Source organism: Culex quinquefasciatus, chromosome 3 (genome assembly GCF_015732765.1).
Source record: "Culex quinquefasciatus strain JHB chromosome 3, VPISU_Cqui_1.0_pri_paternal, whole genome shotgun sequence".
NCBI lineage: Eukaryota > Metazoa > Arthropoda > Insecta > Diptera > Culicidae > Culex > Culex quinquefasciatus.
The window spans coordinates 50,720,608-50,744,230 of record NC_051863.1 but is presented as its reverse complement, the minus strand read 5'-3'; the positions used below and the strand labels follow the sequence as shown (position 1 = coordinate 50,744,230).

General features: G+C 36.5%; 1 protein-coding gene across 4 annotated transcripts in view; it reads right to left on the bottom strand.

Annotated features, from left to right (window-relative positions):
• Window positions 1–6,043: 6,043 nt before the first annotated feature.
• The window catches only part of LOC6048847 (serine/threonine-protein kinase PAK 2), a 94,512-nt gene continuing 76,932 nt past the window's right edge, over window positions 6,044–23,623 (bottom strand). For 2 of the 4 annotated variants that reach the window (XM_038261636.1, XM_038261637.1), the window contains 5 exons: window positions 18,749–19,077; window positions 12,685–12,958; window positions 11,777–12,492; window positions 11,498–11,716; window positions 6,044–6,871 (listed from right to left, as the gene is read on the bottom strand). In XM_038261636.1, coding sequence (XP_038117564.1) covers window positions 6,788–6,871; window positions 11,498–11,716; window positions 11,777–12,492; window positions 12,685–12,958; window positions 18,749–19,077 — 1,622 coding nt within the window. In that variant the 3' untranslated portion in view covers window positions 6,044–6,787. The remainder of the gene's footprint in view (window positions 6,872–11,497; window positions 11,717–11,776; window positions 12,493–12,684; window positions 12,959–18,748; window positions 19,078–23,623) is intronic. The other 2 variants (XM_038261638.1, XM_038261639.1) reach the window with 1 other exon arrangement.

Here is a 23,623-nt window from a genome sequence, read left to right as displayed (position 1 = left end):
GCGGATGAAATATGTGGGTAATTCTCCACCAATTCACACAGCAGTTGCCCCGACCCCTCTTCGATTTGCGTGAAACTTTGTCCTAAGGGGTAACTTTTGTCCCTGATCACGAATCCGAGGTCCGTTTTTTGATATCTCGTGACGGAGGGGCGGTACGACCCCTTCCATTTTTGAACATGCGAAAAAAGAGGTGTTTTTCAATAATTTGCAGCCTGAAACGGTGATGAGATAGAAATTTGGTGTCAAAGGGACTTTTATGTAAAATTAGACGCTCGATTTGATGGCGTACTCAGAATTCCGAAAAAAACGTATTTTTCATCGAAAAAAACACTAAAAAAGTTTAAAAATTCTCCCATTTTCCGTTACTCGACTGTAAAAAATTTTGGAACATGTCATTTTATGGGAAATTTAATGTACTTTTCGAATCTACATTGACCCAGAAGGGTCATTTTTTCATTTAGAACAAAATTTTTCATTTTAAAATTTCGTGTTTTTTCTAACTTTGCAGGGTTATTTTTAGAGTGTAACAATGTTCTACAAAGTTGTAGAGCAGACAATTACAAAAATTTTGATATATAGACATAAGGGGTTTCCTTATAAACATCACGAGTTATCGCGATTTTACGAAAAAAAGTTTTGAAAAAGTTGGTCGTCATCGATCATGGCCGTTCATGGTCACCTGCGACAGACACGGACGACGAAACAAAGAGAAACGCAAAAAGTAACTTTTTCAAAACTTTTTTTCGTAAAATCGCGATAACTCGTGATGTTTATAAGGAAACCCCTTATGTCTATATATTAACATTTTTGTAATTGTCTGCTCTACAACTTTGTAGAACATTGGAATTACGGGCTTTTGTCGGTATTTTTCGGTGAAATTAAACTCTCAAAATTAGAAGAAAGGAATGAAACTGATAGGTGGATAGGTGACTAGTGTCTTAGAAGAAGAGTGAAAAGGACGGAAACTAAGTCAGCGAAAGGGCCATATGAGAAAGCGTACGTGTGTGATCAAGTCTTTTAACCTTCTAATTTGGCTGTGTACAAGTTCTGAGTCGCAACCTCAGTAAGTGTACACAGACAAATCATCCCTGTGTGTAGAACATTGTTACACTCTAAAAAATAACCCTGCAAAGTTAGAAAACACACGAAATTTTAAAATGAAAAATTTTGTTCTAAATGAAAAAATGACCCTTCTGGGTCAATGTAGATTCGAAAAGTACATTAAATTTCCCATAAAATGACATGTTCCAAAATTTTTTACAGTCGAGTAACGGAAAATGGGAGAATTTTTAAAACTTTTTTAGTGTTTTTTTCGATGAAAAATACGTTTTTTCGGAATTCTGAGTACGCCATCAAATCGGGCGTCTAATTTTACATAAAAGTCCCTTTGACACCAAATTTCTATCTCATCACCGTTTCAGGCTGCAAATTATTGAAAAACACCTCTTTTTTCGCATGTTCAAAAATGGAAGGGGTCGTACCGCCCCTCCGTCACGAGATATCAAAAAACGGACCTCGGATTCGTGATCAGGGACAAAAGTTACCCCTTAGGACAAAGTTTCACGCAAATCGAAGAGGGGTCGGGGCAACTTTTCCCGATTTCGTGTGAGTTGGTAGAGAATTACCCATGTATGAATGGCGAATCGAGGGCGGGCCAAGGCGGTTGGGGGCGGCTTTATATAGGGGGCGGATCGGGAGCGACCCGCTGGCGAACCAACCTATAGGGGCGGCCGAACCGTATATGAGAGGCGCATCAAGGGCGAGCCAAGGCGGATGGGGCTTTTTGGGCGGATGAATTTTATATGGGGGGCGTATCAAGGGCGACCCGCTGGCGGACCAACCTACAGGGGCGGCTGAACCGTATATGAGAGGCGTATCAAGGGCGAGCCAAGGCGGTTGGGGCTTTTTGGGCGGATGAACTTTATATGGGGGGCGTATCAAGGGCGACCCGCTGGCGGACCATCTTACAGGGGCGGCCGAACCGTATATGAAAGGCGGGTCGAGGGCGAGCCACGGCGGTTGGGGCTTTTTAGGCGGATGAACTTTCTATGGGAGGCGTATCGAGGGCGACCCGCTGGCGGACCATCCTATAGGGGCGGTTGAACCATACAAAACGGCGTATGTGGGGCGGATGAACGGCGGGTGAAACATTTCAAGGCAAACCTGGGCGACCCGGGGCGAGTCGCTGGCGGACCAACGTCACGATAAAAAAACTGATCGTGCGCCAAATTGTTGCAAATTTTATCCGCCAGCGGGTCGCCCGTGGTCCGCCAAATCAATCGCTGGCGGATCGCCAGAGCGGTTTGGCGGTCCGCCAGCGAACCGCCGGCGAGCTGCCCAGTCAATGTGGGTAGCGATTAATTTCAGTTTGACGTAAACACAATAAAGACTATGGGAAATTTAAATTTAGATTACTTCTTTACATTTTTTGCTTCAACAATTCAACCAATTAAAAAAAAATGAATCTGAATAGTATTAATTTCGAATAGAAAAAAAAAACAAATTCAAACGAAAATTTTGAATTGTTTTGAACAAAAATATTTATAGTAAAACAGACAAAGGTAAAATTCAAATTATACGTTCAATTAGCGTTATTTAATTAATGTTTCCTGTTCAATAGCTGTTTTAAAATTGGATAGTTTGATATTAAACTAATTTTTTTAATTAAGACGCAAGACACTACACTTATTTATTCAATATTTCAAAAGCCGTCGCGGGCCGGAGGTTGGACAGCTCTGACCTAAAGGCACTTGTTTAATCAATTTACGATTAATTTAACGTCAAATGCGTAATGTTTTGTAGTTAATAAGTTTATCAAACAATTTATGTAAATACAATATTTTATTGAATAAATTTCAATTGTTTTCTATACACATAGAAACAAAGAAAAAAACCCGCCAAAATAAAAATTCAAACCACCCTAAAATTTGGACCACCCTAATGTCCACCAAACCAAAAGATGTCCCTTTTGACCCTGATCATTTGCCCCCAAGACACCAAACCTCTAAATCTTAACGTGTGGCCGCTAATTTCTAAGTTTGTTCTTATTTTGTTACACCTTCCCCACCTTTGTCTACCTAAGTTAGAAACTGAAACTGTTAAATTCGCCTTGTAAAATAGATTTTCAAAATAAAAAAAAATAATCAAGATTTTTCTAGAAATGATCTTTTAAGCAAATAATCATCAACATAGCTCTGCACTATAAATTTGCTTTCGGATAGACTAGGAAAAAAAGGCTCCATTTGTATTGATTATTATTTTATAAAATGCTTCTGATTTATTTTTCCTCTCTATGTTTTAATTACTTTGTTTTCATCTAAATGTGTGTCTGTGTCTGTTTTGATACATGTGTGTGTTATTGTAGGGGTTTCTTTTTTTTTTAAATTTCTTCATATAATTTATAATAATTATATAAGAGTGGGGAGGAGTATTGAGGAAACTAAATTCAATAGTACATTATTATTTTAATTTTCCGATGCTACTCCTTCCGCTACTAGCAAATCTTTTTTTTTTTTGCTGCTTTGATATTTCATAATTATTCAGCATTTCCACACTATTAACTAATATGTATATATACTTTCTCGGTTTTTCTTACTTTGTCACTTCTCCTTTTTATTATGTGTTTGTGTGCGCGAATCAATCGCATTTCTCTTCCTGTTTCTTTACGTTTTATACTTTTGTTTATATTTATAATGCGTGTGTAGAATAATTTTCGTTTAGATACAGGGGTTCTTTTGTTTTGCTGCATTCTGCGAGTTATATAAGTAGGATGCGATTAATGAAAGTTTTCGATACGGATTTTGCTGCGAAACTAACAGGGTGTGATTTTTTAACCGTGTTCGCCGAATCGTTTTTTTGTCTCTTCTATACATTGTACACAGGCTATAGAGATAATATGTTCAGTAATATGCGTAATCATGGCTTAGTTTTCCATTCAAAACAATTGATAGAAAGTATACGTGGGTTTTGCGAACACCTAACAAGTCTCCGATTGCGTAAATCTCGTCTTTCTCTCGAAATTTTAGAATAAATAAAAAAAAACAAAATAAAATGTATTAAAACATAGATAAACGATTTAAATGCGACAATTTGAATGGAAAGCTCAATAATGGATACGTATCTTTTCTTTTTTTGCACTCAATAACTACAAACACACACACGCGCTTACGACTGATTTCTCCGTTTCTAGCTTCTATCTACACACAGTGGTGGTGGTGTTTACCTAATAGTTTTGTGTTGTTACTATTTTCGTTTTTACTCACAAAAATTGAAAATAATAAAATTCTGCCAAACAATATTACACGTTTAAACGCTATACAGAGAAAGAGAAATTGATGGCTATTTACAGGGGTTGAGAAATGGGAGGGGGAGAAATTTGATGGTTTCCTTTTTTTGTTGCAATTAGAAATTGATGAAAACTAAAGCTGGTTAAACATGGTAATTTTGCTTGCTTTTATTTCCGCACTTGCGCCGAACTTTCCTCTCTCCGACAGAGTTGCATTTTCTTGCCATTCTCTCTTGCTATACTCTCTCGCAGCTTAGGCTATTACTCGCTCTCGCTGAATTAGTTCAAAAAAGAAAGAGAGGCAAAAAAATGAGAGTGAAGGACGTATTAGACTATGACAAACAAACAAACTCGCAATTTTTCATGCTTGTCATTTTGCCAAACTCGCAAACTTGTTTGCGGCAAACTCGCAAACACGGCAAAATATATGCAGGCTGACGTTTCTACAAACAAATTGCCAAACTGTCAAAAAGTGTTTATTTGCCGTAGTCTATTTGGTCTTGAGAGTTTGATTATCTACGAGAGATTGTTTAAAAATATTGTTTTCGGAAAGTATTTAAAAACATAAAAAAATAAGGTGACTTTTTAACTGTATTATTTGCATTGAATGTTTTGAAGATTGAAAAAATATGTTTTTAAAATGCCATTTGAATAACGTAAAATTTCAAGTTACGATTTCTCAGAAAAAAAATGATCTGACTTCATTGATTTTTTTTTCAAATAAATCTTGCGTATAAGAATAAAAAAAAACATTTATAACGAGAAGATAAGAAAAGATCGACTTAAGCTCATCTGGAGTCGGCATTTTTTAATATTAAAATATTGTTATTTCCACGATCAGAAATTTTCACAAATGTTTCGCATTTCATCATACATTAACGCATAAAAAATAGAAATAACTTTTTGGCTCAGTTCAATTTCAAACCTTAAAAAAGTAAGTCAGATCCAAAATCCTACTTTTTCCTTTTATTAAGCATTTTAGCTACACAATTTGTATGGAAACTTGAATGGACGAACAATAATTTTCAGTCAAATCAAAAATAAAAGAAATATCTCCAGAAAATTGCATTCTCATTAGTGATTTTTTTGTCTCTCTTTGATAGAATTCTCTTTTTCACGATTCTCTCTTTCTCTGCTTCTCTGCCGGTAGCAGGCTCTTTCTCTCTCTCGCTCAGTTATTTCAAAAGAGAATGAGAGAGCAATGTTTTCCGGCAATTGAGAGTGAGGGTTTGCTTCTCTCGGAGAAGAAATGTGTCAGGCTTTTGAATTCGCATTTTTTTTTTTGTAATTTTGACAAGTACGGAAATTATCGAAAAGCTCAAATTTGGTGTTTGATTCAGTTGTATGCTGTTATATTGTAAACGAACTCGATTCCAATGAAATATTTTCATTATTTTTCGCGATAAGCACACACTTTCCCTTGCAGAGGAAAAAGTCGGAAAGTGATTATATAGTACGCACATTTTAACGTGAAGCAATAGTCGTAAATAGTGAGAGAACGAACGTAAAAAATAGTGTTTAGGTCATAATTTTGACGTTGTTATTCCGAGCTTACACGCAAAAAGGGTAGTGTCGTAAATCATTGGAATCGTTTCTCTTTTTCGTGTATTTTTGCTCATTTCGTGTTGTTACCTTTGCTGGATTTGTTCAGTTTTTTTTTTTACGCGGACACATACACTTGGTGTAGGCACTTTTCTCTTTTTTTTTGTTTGTTTGTTGTGTTTGCTGTTGTTGTAATGTTACATGTGATTAATCTCGTTTGTTTTTGTATATTTTTGCTTTAGAGAATTTAAGAATTTCTCCGTCTTACCCTTGACATTTGTGTTTGAGCGAACTTCCAAACACACACACACGCACACGCAACGCGTCAGTCAGTTCAACCATCTCTCGAGGAAAGAAAACGAACAAAAGCAGATCAAGTTCCGATGGTCAAAGTTATGTGCGAGAGAACAATTGCTTCCGCTTTCATGCAACTTTTTGCCGTTTGCTGTTTTTTTGTACTCTATATTTACAAAAACGCGCCTATCTTTTTCCTTCCTTCTCTCAGCGTTGTGTTTTCTCCAGTTTGTTACTCTTAATATTTCTCACACTTTTACGTTTTCTCTTTCTTTCTCTCTCTCTGTTATTGTTCCTGTTTGGGGAAGAAACACGCTTCCATTCTAACAACGCTTTTTAGACTTTCCTGGGCTTAAATGTAACATGTTTTAAATATAGTGTTTGTTTTAATTTACTTTTACTTTTCGCTTTCTGCACTTACACATTTAATATTGGTTGACTTTTCACTTGTTTCTCGTTTAGGTAATAATAGCTCTCTCGCTCTCTCTCATTCTCTCTCACACACACTCATTCACTCTCTCAAACACCTCCCCCCTCTTTATTCCCATCACTGGACTCGTCGAGGGGATGATCCATCGTGATCTCCTCGTCCTCCCCCTCCTCCTGCTTCTGATGGTCATCACAACGCGAATTGTTATTGCCCTTTGGCGCCTCCTGCTCCCGGTCTCAGTGGCCCTTGGTGGCTTCCTTCGCGGCCATAATCAGCGGCACCAGCGTGGACAGCGGCTTGGCGAGCTTCAGGAAGGGGTGCTGTTGGGGAAGAAAATGGGATTGAATTAATTTGGTTAAAAATTTTAACAGTGTGTCTGAATATTGAAAATTACTATTTTTCCATTCAAAATATACTCAGGAGTAATGGCCATTTCGTTTATTGATACAAATTTGTTTTTTAATCCATTTCTATATTTATGAGAGTCATACTTAAGCTCAACAATAAAAAATAAGGCACAACATTTTTTTCTTTATTCGATTATCCGAAAAAATTTCACCCATCGATTTTTTTGTGCCTTATAAATAAAAAATGTTTAAAAATTTAAATTTTAAGCCAAAATGCATTGTATAATGCAGTTCAGTTGTTTTGCATTCATTAGTTTTCATTATTCAGTTCAGATACGATTATTCGAAGCCTCGATTATCCGAAGGTTTGTATGGAACTTGAGATAATAAAATCATGAAAAAACAATAAAAATGTTTTTTTTCTCATTTGCACCGTCAAATTCGAGTTTTGCGAGCTCATTTTAGTCAAATTTTAATAGTTGATTGCCTTTAAAAGAACAAAATGCATTTTTTACAATTTTTTATCACCGCCATCTTGGACTTAACATGTTTTACACGAAAATTAAAATTATTTTTAAACGAGCCCAAACATACTAAACATGATTATCAAAGCAGGAAAAAAAATGGAAAGATTTAAATTATTCAAAAATTAAAAATGGAAAAAAATAAAAATATCAATAATTGGAAACTTTGAAAAAGTTGAAAAATTCAAAAATCAAGATTTAAGTCTAAAAAATTTAATCATTCTTGAGTCATTCAAAAAATCAAAAAACAAAAAAAAAACTCAAATTATTAGATTCTTAACCCTCTAACGCCCATGGTTACTCCAGAGCACCACTAATTTTTGTCTTCAAAATTAAATTTCTCAGCACCCATGCATTTTTTCAATCTGGTTACACCTGCGTTAGCTTATATAGAATGTTAGCTTATAACTATTAAATTTTCATCCAATTTGGTCGATCCAATTACGGGTAATGGTGAAAAACGTAAAAAATCTCGATTTTGCTCTGGGCGGGAAGGGGTTAAATACTTAAAGTCTGATATTCTTAATATCTAAATTTTTACATTTCTCAATTTCTTAAATTCTTTAATTATTATTATTTTCTTTAATTCGGTTGTATGCGACATCGCAGAATGACGCTCTCGCCGCAGTTCTTCTTCACCCTTAAAAAAAAAGAAAAATCTCTTCTAACCGATCGAAACGCGACAATTTTCCAGCAAAAAATGTAGAAAAAACTAGACAAAATAAAACACATACAACTGATTATAAAACAGCTCATTTACCAGTAAGAATAAAGTCATGCTTGTGCTTGAACATCCTCCTACTTTGTAGATGTAAACAAAGTGGGATAATTCGAAAATCACGTTACGCATTCTCTCTATCCAGGTTTTTAAGCGAAGATGGCATTCGAAAGTTGAACGCCCGAAATGTCAAAATCACGCAGTGGTACCAACATTACGAAAAAGTGTGCCATGGCATGACAGCCGCATTTTTTTTCTAATGTTGTTGCTACTGCGCGATTTTGACATTTCGGACGTTCGCCATCCGAACGCCATCTTCGCTTAAAAACCTGGATTCATCACCCAGATCTGGAGCTGATGATCCAACGGCCTCAATTTAGAACGTCAAAGTGGAACCAATTTACTGTCTCCAAAAGTAGAAAGTATTGCTATCAAAAATTAAAAACTGTAATTTTTTAATTTTTTTTTTTTGCAAGAATGATAAAGGTTTGGCTATTGAGGAACTGGAGTTGAAGTCAAGAAATCTTAAGAAAGTTGAAGACAAGATCGTCATTTTTTATAATTATGAATGGAAGTTGTTTATGGAGTTGATGCGGTTGTATCCATCCAGAAGCTGTCTTTATTGCTTGATTCCTTTTGAAAACTTACTGGTTTAGTGAAAATCTTCTCTGTTTGTTGGATCAGCTTCGCTAGAATTAGCGATGTTTTTTCACTGGACCAGGAAGAGCTGCTATATTCCAAAATCAGTCAGGGAACTTATCTGCGACATCGCAGAATGACACTCTCGCCGCATTTCTTCGTCACATCTTAAAAAAACCTCTTCTAACCGATCAAAACTTGAAAACACACACAATTTTCCAGCAAAAAATGTCAAAAAATAGACAAAATAAAACACATACTACTGATTATAAAACAGCTCATTTACCAGTAAGAAAAAGTCATGCTTGTGCTTGAACAGCCTCCTACTTTGTAGATGTAAACAAAGTGGGATCATTCGAAAATCACGTTACGCATTCACTCTATTCTTCTCCCAGATCTGGAGTTGCAATTTTTAATATTAATATATTCTTATTTCAACGATCAGAAGTTTTCTTAAATGTTTCGCATTTCATCATACATAAACGCATAAAAAATAGAAATAACCTTTTGGCTCAGTTAAATTTTAGTTGTCATGGTTAAGTTACATTAAAAAAACCTTAAAAAAGTAAGTCCGAATTTTTACATTTCTCAATTTCTTGAATTCTTTAATTATTATTTTCATTAATTCCAAATCCCTAGATTCTCAAAATATTTTTAGATGACACAATTTTTCCATCATCTTAGATTACAGAAAATCAGATAGCATTGGAACATTTTTGTAGTATTTTTTTTTCGGTAAGAGACCCAAATTTTGTGAAAATAAAATTTTCGGGAGAAATTTTGGGGAGGACTGTGGTTAATCCAATACGAAATGTGTTTAAATAGTTAAACCCCCAGTTTTTGAATTTTTATTTTTAGATTATTTTTTTGTTATGAAATCTGTTTTTTAATTGAAATTTTGAAATTTTAGAACTACAGCATTTTAAAATTTTGTTTTTTTATTCTTATATTTTTTTATGCTTGGATTCTTGAAACTTTGATTTTTTTTTAATACTTATAGTTCTACTACTTTTGAAGCTTTAAATTTATGAATTTTTAACCCACATGATTTTTGTTATATTTCTGAATTGTTTTTTGAGCTTCTAAATTTTCAATTTGTTTTTTTTTTTATGTACAAATGTTTGCGTATTTGATGTTTAGAATTTCAGATTTTTTTGATTTTTTGCCAGAAAATTTAATGAATCCCTCTGTTTTAATTCATTTTGAGTAAACATAAAATCCGTTTTTTAAATTTTTGGTATTTTATGATTCTGCGTTTCAAGATTTGCCTTCTTATGAGGCAATTGAGCAATTCTCTATGAAATCGGCCCATTTCGACCATTTTTATTTTTTGTTTTTTTTGGCCTTAACTATGACCAAAAAAGCTATTTTGTGTCATTGGTTCACCCATACAAGTCTCCATACAATTTTGGCAGCTGTCCATACAAAAATGGTACGTAAATATTCAAAAATCTGCAACTTTTGAGTGAATTTTCTGATCAACAAAGTTGTAGGTATTGTTGAGGACTATTGATGAGAAAAATAAGTACACGGAATTTTTTGGCTATTTTTGCGGGGAACCCACGCGACTTTTAAGTCTTCTACAAGCTACACTTTCCCATAATTTCGCTGCCGGCCAGCGTGTTGTGGATCGGGAGCAGCTACAATATTTTTGATAACAAAACCCTGTAATGTAGCTAAATTGCATTGAAAAGTTTGCTCAAAAATATTTAGACTGAGCCGAATGGTTTTTCTCCAAAGTTATAAACCTTGGAGAAAAATGATTCGGCTCTGTCTAAATATTTTCGAAAAAATCGAAGCAAACGTGCATCTGAGAGCCCCAAACTTCATGCTTCCCCTCAAGCAGGGTAGGTAAACCATCACCATCGCACTATCATTGATGCATATTTCGGTGCGTTCCTCGTCTCTTAAAATTTCTCTTCTCTTTCGCAGCCGAGTGATGGTCGGCTTGCTATCGCGAATACCGAAAGCCCATCACATCAACGAGAAATACACAATCGCTGGATCCGATGGAACTATCGTTCCAACCGGAGAGACACGCACACGAAATTGCTGTATACATACACTAGAGTTCACGCACACAAATGAACTCATTTCTACAGGGCTTACGGGCGAGAGAATTTCACGATTGCTCTTTCTCTTGCTTTTTGAGCGAGGGGACTGGCTGTGTGAGAGATTTTTTTCCGTCTTACGCTTCGGTTTGTTCGTTGCTCGCTATTTCATCGGCGTCGTTTTCGCTTCGCTCTCTTGATGCAGTTTTGGGAGAACGCCGAAAATTTGATGATTTGAGCGAGGGACGCAGGGATGCCAGATACACAGATTTGTCTGTGTTTCACAGACATTTGAGCTCGTGTCAGACATTTTTTGAGGTACACAGACTTTTTAAAAACTTCATTGAATTGTTATTTTGTTAAAATATCAATCGAAACTTATTTCGTTAGTCTTCAAATGCTTAAAAACACAATTTTTGATAGATTTGTATGACTGTAAATTGATTTATTTGAATTTTAGACAAAGACACAGACATACACAGACTTTTTCACAGACATTTTAAAAAATCATGTGGCATCCCTGGAGGGACGATATCTAAAAGCCCTCGCCATTGGCGAGGAAACGATAAAATACCATCCCTGCCCTCAAGTTGAGCCTGCGCATAGATTCTATTGGTCGGCGTAATATTAATTAAAAAGCCCCCCAAAAAACATAGCAGACACTCACCCTCAACAGCTCGCAGGCCGTCGCCCGCGACTCCACCTCCACCTCGAGGCACTGGTCGAGGAAGCTCTGGAACACCGGGCTGAGCTTTTCCTTTTCCTTGATCTCCGGCTTGCCGTGCGTCGCAATCAGATAGAGCGCCCGCAGCGGGTTCTCGTTCAGGTAGGGCGGCTCACCCTCGATCATCTCGATCGCCATGATGCCGAGCGACCAGATGTCGACCTATAAATTTCATTCTGCTTAGTTTTAGGGCGGGGGGTTTGCGTGACTGTGACTTCTTACCTTTGGTCCGTACTGCTTCCGGTTGACGACTTCGGGGGCCATCCAGTACGGCGTGCCCACCATCGTGGTTCGTTTCGCTTGCTCGGGGGAGATTTGCGCGCAGAAGCCAAAGTCGGTCAGCTTGACGCTGCCGTCCAGCCCGAGCAGGATGTTGTCACTCTTGATGTCCCGATGGATGACCTGGTTGCTGTGGAGGAACTCCAGCGCTTGCAACACCTCGCGGCAAACCGCAGCGATCTGGCCCTCGTCCATGCAGGTCTCGGTAACGACGTCGGTGAGCGAACCTCCCGGCAGGTACTCCATGACGACCCACAGCTCCTCGGACACCAGATAGCTGTCCAGGTAGTTGACCACGTTCGGATGTTTGTTCTCTCGCATCACCAGGATCTCGTTGATGATCAGTTCCTTCTTGGGTTGCTGGCTGAGGTTCATCTGCTTGATGGCGACCTCCATGCCGGTGGAACTCTCGATCGCCGTGTACACCGTGCCGGACGCGCCCTGGCCGATCTTCTCCATCCGATTGTACTTCCGCTTGGGATCGCCCACGCTGACGATCGATCGCAGCCGTTCGAGAATCTCTTCGTCGGAGATTTTCTTCTTCTTGGTGTTGGTCCGCTGCTGGTTCGTGGTCTCATTGGTGGCGGTTGCCGTGGTCGTCGTCGTAGACCCAACGGCCGGCACGACCGTCGTCGTTTGCGTCGTGCCCGTTGGTATCGCTGTTGGTGAGGATGGACAGGTTGTAGATGAACTAGTGGTTGTAGCTATTGGAGTTGCTGTTGAAGTTGCGGTCGTTGTTTGCGTCGTTTCCGGGGTTGTTAGTGAGTTAATTTCGTCGGTTCTATTGCTAGTTGGTGTTATTTCTGTTGTTGTTGTTGTTAGTATTGTCTGTTGGTTGTCATCGTCGTTACCTTGGGGCTGCGCCGTCGCCAGTTGACTGTTGGCGTTGTTCAGATTGCTGAGGGCGGCGGCGGTGGCGGCAATGTTCGGCGTTTGGGGGACGGCGGCGGCGGCCGCAGTCGTCGAGTTGGTGTTCACCGTCGACGTGAGGATCGTCGTCGAGTTTTTGTTCTTGTCGAAGGTGGGACTGCGGACGCCGGCGTTGAGCGCGTTGCTGCCGAGGTGCGGAGGTATGGGCGGGGAGAGCGGCGTCGTTGTCGTTCCGTCATCGATAGGCCTCGTGTACTGTTGGAAGGTAAGAAAAGAAGTTGTTGAATCTTGGTTTAAAATGAGGGACAGAAAGGTTTAAAGTAAGTTTATTTTGCAGTAATGGTTGTTGAATTTGGATTTTTTAATCAAATCTTAGAAAAGGTGATGAAAATCATAGACATCAAACACTTTACACAATACTAAGAAACTTGCTCTATTGAGAATGCCTATGAGTTTAAAGATATTTTAAATTTGGTTTCAGTATCACTTGAAACTTGCAACTTTGACACTAATTCTAACTATTCTGTGCGTAAAATTATCCAAAAAATCCGGTAATGCAGTCCATTTACCGACTCCAACTCGTTGAGAAAATCATGACACTTAGAGAGTATTAAATTAATCCTACGTATCAATGATTTCATATTACAATTTAACTGACTTGTAAAACTTTTCATAATTTGTTGAAAACTACTTCTTGGGGTATTTTAAAAACCAACACAAACCACTTGAGTTTGTTTATCAAAACTGTTAAACCTTACCTTATAAATTGTTTAACAGTAGAGAATTTTGTTTAGGGGAAATATGCCCATTTTAAGCCTAATAAGCGGTCGTGTTTGAATGATGCTGGATAATCTAGAGTGTTCCTTGAAATTGACTTAAACCAAGTACACCAACGAGTAGAGCAACTTTTTGTGAACATTTCTATTTATTTTCACTTTTATTAAAAGTTATGCTATTCCTTTTACAACCATTAAAAAACATTATTTCCCAGATGCATTCTAATCAGTCGAGTGCATTGAGCCACGCCCATTTTCCTATTTTCAAGCTTAGTTCGAAATTTTAAGCGAACATTCACGAAAAGTAGCATTTATAGAGAAAATTTCCTGGCAGCACTGGCTCACTCCAACAGGCGCTGCTGGTGGTGTTGGTGGCCATCCTTTGTTCTTTCTTTGCCTTCGCTTCTCTTTCGGTTTTCTTCAGCCTTCGATTGGAATGGGTCGTCAAAATTGAAACGTCAAAAGACATAGCGCGTTTGTTTTTTTGATGGCGCTTGCTAATTATTTACATTTTTCGGGATTATTTTTCAAGTGAGTGACTAACTAATGTGCAAAAGAACATGTTGCAGGTAGTTGGAAGCAATTTTATATCTTAAGCGCTTTGAAATCGTTTGCGCAAGTGAAAAGATATTGATGGCGACTTTCGTTAAGCAGTTGAGCTCTCATCTTGCGTGTGGATGTGTGTGCTACCAAAATGATGAGAAATGGTCTCGCAAAATAGAAACTATGATCAAAAGTGCATTAAATTTGATCTTTTTGGCCAGTAAATGGCATGGACATGCGTGCTTACTTGAGGCGGTGCTGTTACTGGTAAGTTTAAAGCCTAAATAGTATTTTTGAAGCTTTATTCGAGCAAATGCCGAAGATAGGTGTTTGATTAGAAAGGGTATATTTCCCCTACTTTTAACCAAACTTGGACTGTTATCAACCGAAACTTGTTAAACAGATTCTTAAAGCAAGAAACACAGTAAAACAATCATGGTAATATTACATCTTGGAAGGTGTACATCTTTTATGTCAGAAAAAATGTGTAATTTTACCTCTGAAAATGTATAAATTTACAACTTTTCTGGTGTAATGTCACCTTTTCAGTCTTAATTGAGATAAAATCACACCATTTTCAACTTTTCAAAATTACACCTTTCAAATTTACACAATTTTTAACTGTGAATAATTATTGAGATTAACTGATTAAAAAACATATTATTTTGATTCTCGTACCAACAATGTGAACGATAGTCGATCGATTAGGCTCGACAGGTGCCGCTGGAAAGCGTTTGTAATGGTAAATATTTCCATAAACATTTTAGGCACCAAAATTTACACAAAATTACACAAATTCACTAACTTCACATGTCACACTTCAAGCACTTCCGCGCAACTATTCTGTCGACCTCGGGGCCATACTGACGAAAGGTAACTGAAGGCAACAAGGTCGTCTAGCCGGGAGAATTGCAACCTTTTATTTCTAATACGTTTCAAAAGTGGGTTTCTCTTTCTCATTCTGCATAGAGCAGCTACATTTAACAGAACGGAGGAACCCAAAAATGCATCAATAATTTAGAGGTGAAGTAAAAGAGGGAAAGAGAGACGGAGCAAAAGTATTTGAAAAATGTGAAACTAGGTACTGCTAGACCAATGCTAGACAGCCAGTTCCCAGGTAAGAGGACCTTGACCGATGAAGATTGTCCCGACGAAAATGAGGTAGAAAAAAACCCCGCTTTCTGTGGATTGAGCATAGAAATTCTTACTAGAAACGGAAATGAGCTGAAAGCGGAGGCCTGGCGGGGGATCAGATTAGGATGATTAAAATGGGTTTCGCGGTGCTGACGACAGAAAATGGGCAAAAGGATAAATGGGAATGACAAGTTTGAGTAAAAAAGAAGAAAGAAAGATGGGCAAAAAACCCCAACACGGGAAATGGACCGATTAGGCGATGATTCGACAAATTGAGACCGCACACTTTTGTTTTTGTGGGTGCCGAGTGGAAATGACAGCGATACGGAATTTCCCAGAATGTAAATTATTGTGGGATTTTGACTACAGAATATGGCAAGGAATCGTCAGTAGTGGTAAATTTCCCGACAATCCCGGGATTTCCAATTAAAAATTATGTTCACGTTTTGTTTGAATTCTGGGAAATTAAACAATACACAATACAACTTCACATTTAAAACCAACCACAAAAAAAAATAAAATAAAATTGAAAAAACAAGCCATAGTCTCAACATTTGAATGCAAAAATTGTTTTAAGATCCATTTTACACAAGTTTAGTGGTTTTGCATCATTAGTTTTCAAAAAATGTTAACAAAAATTTTAGCTAAAAGAAAAGTTTTTTCGACAATAAACATCGAACATTTTCCAAAATTCAAAAGATTTTTTTTGAACATCTTAAAATTGATTTCTTCTGATTGCACTTAAATTTCCTTTGAAATTTTGAAGTTTTTTTTTTATTTTTCGGGCCAACATTGGGGGTTGGGGTTGAGGGGAACTAAAACTTTAAATAAAATCCGTACCAGCCTTATTGCAGATTCGAAAAGTTCATTAAATTTTCCATGAAATATCATATCATGTTTCTCGATTTTTGACAGTTCAGTAACGGGAAATGGCAGCGGTTCTAAAACCATTTTTAAACTTTTTTGATGAAAAATACATTTTGAGTACGATGAAAACTTTGAATTTTGAGTACGCCATCAAATCGGGCGTCCTATTTTACACAAAAGTCCCTTGAAACCAAATTTCTATCTTTTCACGGTTTCAAGCTACAAATCACTGAATAAAGGTGTCTTAGTATTTTTTTTTAAATGAAAGGGTTCGTATTAGAGGTGGGCAAAACCGCTCTTTATTAGGAGCAGCTCATTTTCGTTCGCTCATTAAAAAGAGCGGCTCTTTTGAACGGCTCTTTCGCTCTTTTTCAAAGTTTTGATGCAGAGGCTATTTTCAAGAATCTTAAATGCTTTTTTATTGGACTTTTCTAAATTATTAAAAAAAACTAAAAACGATAAAATGCGCTTGAAAACCATAACTCTTTGCGGTCTTTATGTCAAGATTTCGACTAGAACCTAAACGTTCGACTAATTGAATAGCACCCAAAATATCTAGGCTTCCGGAAAAAAATGTAATTAATTTTACGAAATTGCGTTTATTTCTGCAAAATTGAACAAATGTTGATAAAAATTCTGCAAACTTTACATTTTGATTTACCCTATCGATAATGTTTATGAATGCTAAATTTAAATCGGGCAACAGGATTATTTAGTACATTTTTGGTAAAATTTTCAAATTTGGGTAATGTAAGATCAGTTGAACAATGAAATGTTTTTTTTGAATTTTGTTTTGAAAATTATTCACCTTTGCAATTTCAAAGAAAACTATGATGCTGAAAATATGAGTTTGAAAACTTTTAAGTGGTGTTCAATTTGAATCAAATATTGGCATTGATGTTATTTAGAGTATTAAAATATATGCATATTGATGAGTTAGTTGCGAAAGACCCCAGAACGAAATATGACAATTCAGCTCTCAAAATGTCGGGAAATAGCCCCACTTTAACCTGCCACTAATTTATCTTAAAGTACTTAGAAAACACCGTGGGACAATTTTTGGATTAATTTTTTTTAAGTTTTGAACAATTTAAAATTGTATTTTCAGTTCTCAGAAAAATACGTCAATTTGTTGGAAATTTAATTAATTCTATTTATGAACATAAAAATAGACAAAAGTTTAAAAATCATTCCATCTTGGAACAGTCTTTCAAAAGATCAGAATTTCAAATAGAGCCGCGGCTTTTTTTTTGTGAGACATCGTTCGTTCGCTCTTTTTAGTGAACCGGCTCTTTGAGCGGCTCGCTCATTTTTTGCCCACCTCTAGTTCGTATCGCCCCGCCGTTACGAGATATCGAAAATAGACCTCGGATTCGTGATCAGGGACCACAATTACCCCTTAAAGCAAAGTTTCAAGGAAATCGAATCCCATTGATAATTTTTGAGTATTTTGGTCCGATGGGAAGAGCTGTCAAAGAAGATATTTTTACTCAAGAAAGGTCATGACTCTACTTAAAATTATTTTAAAGATACACTTTGAATCTAAGGGACCATCCAAAAACCACGTGAACAGTTTTTTTTGGACATCAAACCCCTCCCCCCCTTCGACAATTGCCCAACCCCTCCCCACTCCCTCCTTAAGTGTCCACGTGGTTTATGGATGGTCCCTAATGTACTTTTACGAAGCTCAGAAAAAAAAACAAAAACTCAGAACAGGTACCATTTTTGTTTTTAATACAAAATAACAATGATTTTTTTTATGTCCATATCACAGAATACTTTGTTCAGTACGCGACAATGAAAAACATGTTCTAATTCTTCAAGTAATCCTAACCTTCGACACCTAATATCGCAACACTTCAATTTATCAACACCGTAATTTGGAACCCCATCCAATTCGACGTCGATGTGAGGCGCCCACCCGAACCGACCAACAAAAAAAAAAGGCCGGACATTCAAGAGGGTCCCCACCCCGTTTACGACCCCTCCGAGGGCGAATGGTGGCGGTGGGCAATTCAATAAACTTTGTCGATCTGTGAGACGTGCCGCTTTACGAGGTTGCCTGCCTAATTTTACTGTTTATTTTCGCTCCTCGCTTCGTGTACCTTTATGATTACTCTTTTTCCTGTTCTTCCTCCTTCCGCCCCGAGGATCAACCAAGGTCGAGATTTGGAGAACGTGGTCTTGAAGAACATTTGGGTTTAAGAAAAACAGATTAGAGAAGAAAGTTTTTTTTTTCTTTTCTTGACAAGGTAGTGTGAAGATTCGAAAAATTTGCATTTTTCAAGCATTGATGACGGAGAAGTCATAATCTGGAATTCTCTCCTATAGGGGAGAAACGGGAGCGACTAGATCCTCACGAGGAAGCCGAAGCCGTGCTTTATTTTCACGGAAAGTCAACTAAAAAATTATCAGCGGAGAAATGCTCCCAAGAATGAAGGCAGAGGTCAATCAGGGCCGACATTAAATAAATTTTGCAATCCAGGTTTTTAAGTGAAGATGGCGTTCGAATGGTAAACATTCGAAATGTCAAAATCGCGTAGCAGCACCAACATTAGAAAACAAATGTGGCTGTCATGCCATGGCACACTTTTTTCGGAATATTGGTACCACTGCGTGATTTTGACATTTCGAACGTTCACCATTCGAACGCCATCTTCGTTTAAAAACCTGGATAGCCTAAATAACAAAAACATAGGAAAAACAAAGTATTGGTTCTACTCACGATGGACTTGGTCCGCTCGGGTCGGCTCGCGATGAGCGGCGGGATGACTCCGCCATTGTTGGTGCCGCCGAGGCCGCCACCGCCGCCACCACCACCACTTCCGGTGCCGATGCTGCCCCCGCTGCTGCTGATGCCGCCGAGTTCGTCGCTGTCGTGGTCGCCGGCCGAGTTGTGGTGCGAGGACAGCGGTCCTAAGCTGTACGCCTGCGAGTGCGAACTGGACAGATGGACCTGGCCGCCGACGCCACCGCCGTGCGATTCCGAGTCGGTCGGGGTGCTGCTCGGGCTGCTGCTGCTGACCCGGCTCAGCGACGAACCTATGGACGATGCTGGACAGATTAGAGACATTAATTGGCGCGTATAATGTGCATGTATGAATATGTAATGAGTCGTATGTGTGATGGTAGAAGGGTGAGTGAGGAAAGGAAAAAGGATGTAATATTCTGACGTGACCCGTTCATATGGTGATCGAGTTTAATTAGGAAAATGCCTATTTTTTTTAAAGTTTATAAGATGAAGATTGTTTGAACAGAAAGTTGTGTTATATGTTATACTATCTTGAATAAGAATTTTGGTAATGAAGGTGCGGAATTCTGTATCATTTCTTTTGCTAGCAGATTGAAACTATGTACAATGGAACATTTTCCACAATTTTACAAAATTGACAGTAGAAAAAAAATCTTAACTCCGCGCCATTTCAACCGATTTTAGTTCTGTATGTGCGTCATTCCAGGTAAACTGAGTACACTTTTGGACTCGACCTTCACCGAGTTGGACCAAACTTGGAGGGAACGTTCATCTAACGATAGTTAACAGAAATTCCAAGTTTTATGCTGATTGGACCATCCTTCTATTTTTGGCACCGCCCTCTTTTTTTACGATTTTCTAAAAAACTTTTTTTTCTTTGATTCTAATTTTGCAACTATTTGAGCAAAAGACTCTCTACAGGTTGCATTTTATAGAAATTTGTACAAGGAATTCGACAAAAATAAAATGTTAACCCTTAAATGCCCACTAATATTATATTTTAACGTTTTAAGTATTAAAATTCAGTTTTGACCAATTCTTTTTTTCTTTGTTTTATTTTATCACCACCGTGTTTCCCGGACAATTTTATATAATAATCAATGTAGACCTCAAACTAAAATGAACTATTGGCGAGATACAGCGATTTTACTGAAAAAAAGTTTGATTTTGCGCTGCACTCTGTTAAATGTTTTCCTCTGTTTCTTACATATAAAAACCGAACTATGCGGGATTCATCCCTTTATGTTGAAAAGTACACCATGTACTTCCGAGTGCTGCGCAAATTCAAACTTTTTTCAGTAAAATCGCTGTATCTCGCCAATAGTTCATTTTAGTTTGAGGTCTACATTGATTATTATATAAAATTGTCCGGGAAACAAGATGGTGATAAAATAAAACAAATAAAAATATAAGGAATTGGTCAAAACTGAATTTTAATACTTAAAACGTTAAAATATAATATTAGTGGGCATTTTAGGGTTAACATTTTATTTTATATCGAATTCCTTGGACAATTTTCTATAAAATGCAACCTGTAGAAAGTCTTTTGCTCAAATAGTTGTAAAGTTATGAATAAAAGAAAAAAAGTTTTTTTAAGAAAATCGTCAAAAAAGAGGTCGGTGCCAAAAAAGAGGGATGATCCAATCAGCACCAAACCTGGGGTTTCTGTTAACTATCGATAGATGAACGTTCCCTCCAAGTTTGGTCCAAATCGGTGAAGATCGACCTGGAATGACCCATGCATAACTTGAAAATGTTAAGGTCATTTTGAAAATATTCACGTTTCCCGTTATTACCCGTAAAAAAAATTTCCGAAATTTGTAAATTTCCCGGGAATTCCCGAATTTTAAGCGGATGTATACATTTTCTCAACTTTTTGGACCATATTTTTTGGAAAATGTTCTAAAAATAATAAATGAAATAACTCATCATACTCTTGTTCAATCCAATTTATTGTTAAGATCATATGGAATAAATCAGACGATCAGAAAATTTTACGTTAAAATTTATTTCTGATGATATTAATTTCTGAAGCATCTGAGAATAGATCGAACCTCATGAAAATAAACTATTACAATTTGAGACCATTGACGCTCAAATTGTAATAACGCTCTTATGAAATAACACCAATTATTCTTTAATTTTTTTATCTAAATGGACCATCCATTTAGATAAAAAAATTAAAGAATAATTGGTGTTATTTCATAAAAAGTACTTCAATTCTTTTAATAAGAAATTGCACTTTGAAGTATAAGCATTATGGAGCACCGATGGAACAATAGTTGATAGAGGGATAGTTGGAGTGTTGTTAATTTACAGTATGTAAAAAAAGTTTTTACACCCCTTGGGCACTATGCACATTTTGTGATGAAACATGTAAACAATTTAATGTTGACATAAACCTAGTACTACGTTTTGTTCAGAAACTCATGCCGAACATGTTGCTGCAAAAAGCTCATGAAAAGATGTTTTCTATAAAAAGTTATATAACAAATACTATTTCAAAAATAAAGGTGCAAAAAGTTTGTACACCTTTCGAAAAATTAACATAAATAAAGTTATTTGTTGACAAATCACCATAAATCAGTCTCCCAACTCCAAATATGCATCCTTGACTGATTATAATTTGGATTGAATATAAAGTTTACTAATTACTTAGTATAAAAGTTTATATAACTCTGGAAATTCTATATAAAACTTATCAAACTTTCAATTTAACTAAATGTCAATATATTACCATAAAATTGCTGAATAAACATTCTGGAGTGGGTATAACACCGTTTTGGGGGTCTTTGTATCGCTAGAATAGATTTTTCGTTGGAATTTCGTACCAACCCAGAATTACGTCGTCGGAAAATCCGCCGGCATCCGAACCGGTCCACAGTTAACAAGTTAACCTATGTGGCATCGGAAAGGGCATGAAATTTACGATCTTTTGATACCCAGACATCTAGGTTTTCTATAAAACCCACGTTTTTAAATACCTAGGCAAAAACGTTGTTATGGTTTCGTTTGATCAATCTGCCAAAAATGTATGGAATTTCGTAATTTTTGTTCTCGTGGATCAAACTTACTTTTTGTCCAGGTATTTAAAAACGTGGGTTTTATAGAAAACCTAGATGTATGGGTATCAAAAGATCGGAAATTTTATGCCCTTTCCGAAGCCACATAGGTTGACTTGTGAATTGTGGACCGGTTCGGATGCCGGCGGATTTTCCGACGACGTAATTCCGGGTTGGTACGAAATTCCAACGAAAAATCTATTCTAGCGATACAAAGACCCCCAAAACGGTGTTATACCCACTCCAGAATGTTTATTCAGCAATTTTATGGTAATATATTGACATTTAGTTAAATTGAAAGTTTGCAAAATTAAGTTTAGATAAGTTTTATATAGAATTTCCAGAGTTATATAAACTTTTATACTAAGTAATTAGTAAACTTTATATTCAATCCAAATTATTTTTTTAATCAGTCAAGGATGCATATTTGGAGTTGGGAGACTGGATTTATGGTGATTTGTCAACAAATAACTTTATTTATGTTAATTTTTCGAAAGGTGTACAAACTTTTTTGCATCTTTTTATTTTGTAATAGTATTTGTTATATAACTTTTATAGAAAACATCTTTTCATGAGCTTTTGCAGCAACATGTTCGGCATGAGTTTCTGAACAAAACGTAGTACTAGGTTTATGTCAACATTAAATTGTTTACATGTTTCATCACAAAATGTGCATAGTGCCCAAGGGGTGTAAATACTTTTTTTACATACTGTACCAGTAATTTAAATAATTTTTTTGAGCTATCAAAACACTTTCACCGAAGTCAATTATAACCCTGAAAACCATGTGGTATAACAAAAACAATAATTGGAAAACTACTTCGTATTGCCTGAGAAGTGCTCAAAAACTGCAAACATATTTTAAAAACTTGCTCCAAATATTTGAAAACACTTAGTTGTTAGAAGTAAGAGCTTTATTTTTTTCATGTTATTTGTCATGAAAAAACATAATTTCTGCATTTTTTTCATTTTAACTTTATGTGTCAAACCACACTCTTTCAAACTGGTCACAGAGGCAAGTTTAAATAAAATTTATGATTGTGGAGTATGGATCCATTTTACTCACTGCCCAAACACTATGATAAAAATACTTCTCAACAAAAAAATATAGATCGTTTTTTGATTTATTGTACGATTCGAGCATAGAAAATTAGAAAAATTAAACATTTACTTGTAGTTGTATGATTTTTTACATCGGTTGAAAATTGTTCTGATCTTGGCTCTGAAAAATATTTTGCAACAAAACAGTATGAGACAGCGACTTTAACGGTTAAAATAAGTGTGAAGATCAATTAATAATAGCTTATTAATTGATCTTCACACTTATTTTAACCATTAAAGTCGCTGTCTCATACTGTTTTGTTGCAAAATATTTTTCAGAGCCAAGATCAGAACAATTTTCAATAAATATAAAATTTCCCGGGAATTCCCGGGAAATTGGTTGAAAATTTTTCGTTTCCCCGGAAATTGGACGCTCTAATTCAGGGTATTTTTTCAAAATATTTATCAAAATTTACAAGTTTTATAACAACAGTTTAAAAACAAGATATGCTTTACAACATTATTTGAATTCCGTTATAAAAAAAATCGGCAAAAAAAGAGTACACATTTTAGGCACAACGAATGCTTATCAAAAACCCAGCGTTCATTTGTGAAGCCATATTATAAAGTTTACTGCGAAATCAAAATATTACTTACGAAAACTAATTATTGGCAACAACAACAACTAAATGATATTTAATTTTCTGAAAAAAAATTCTAGCAGTCGACTGCTAGATTTTTTTTT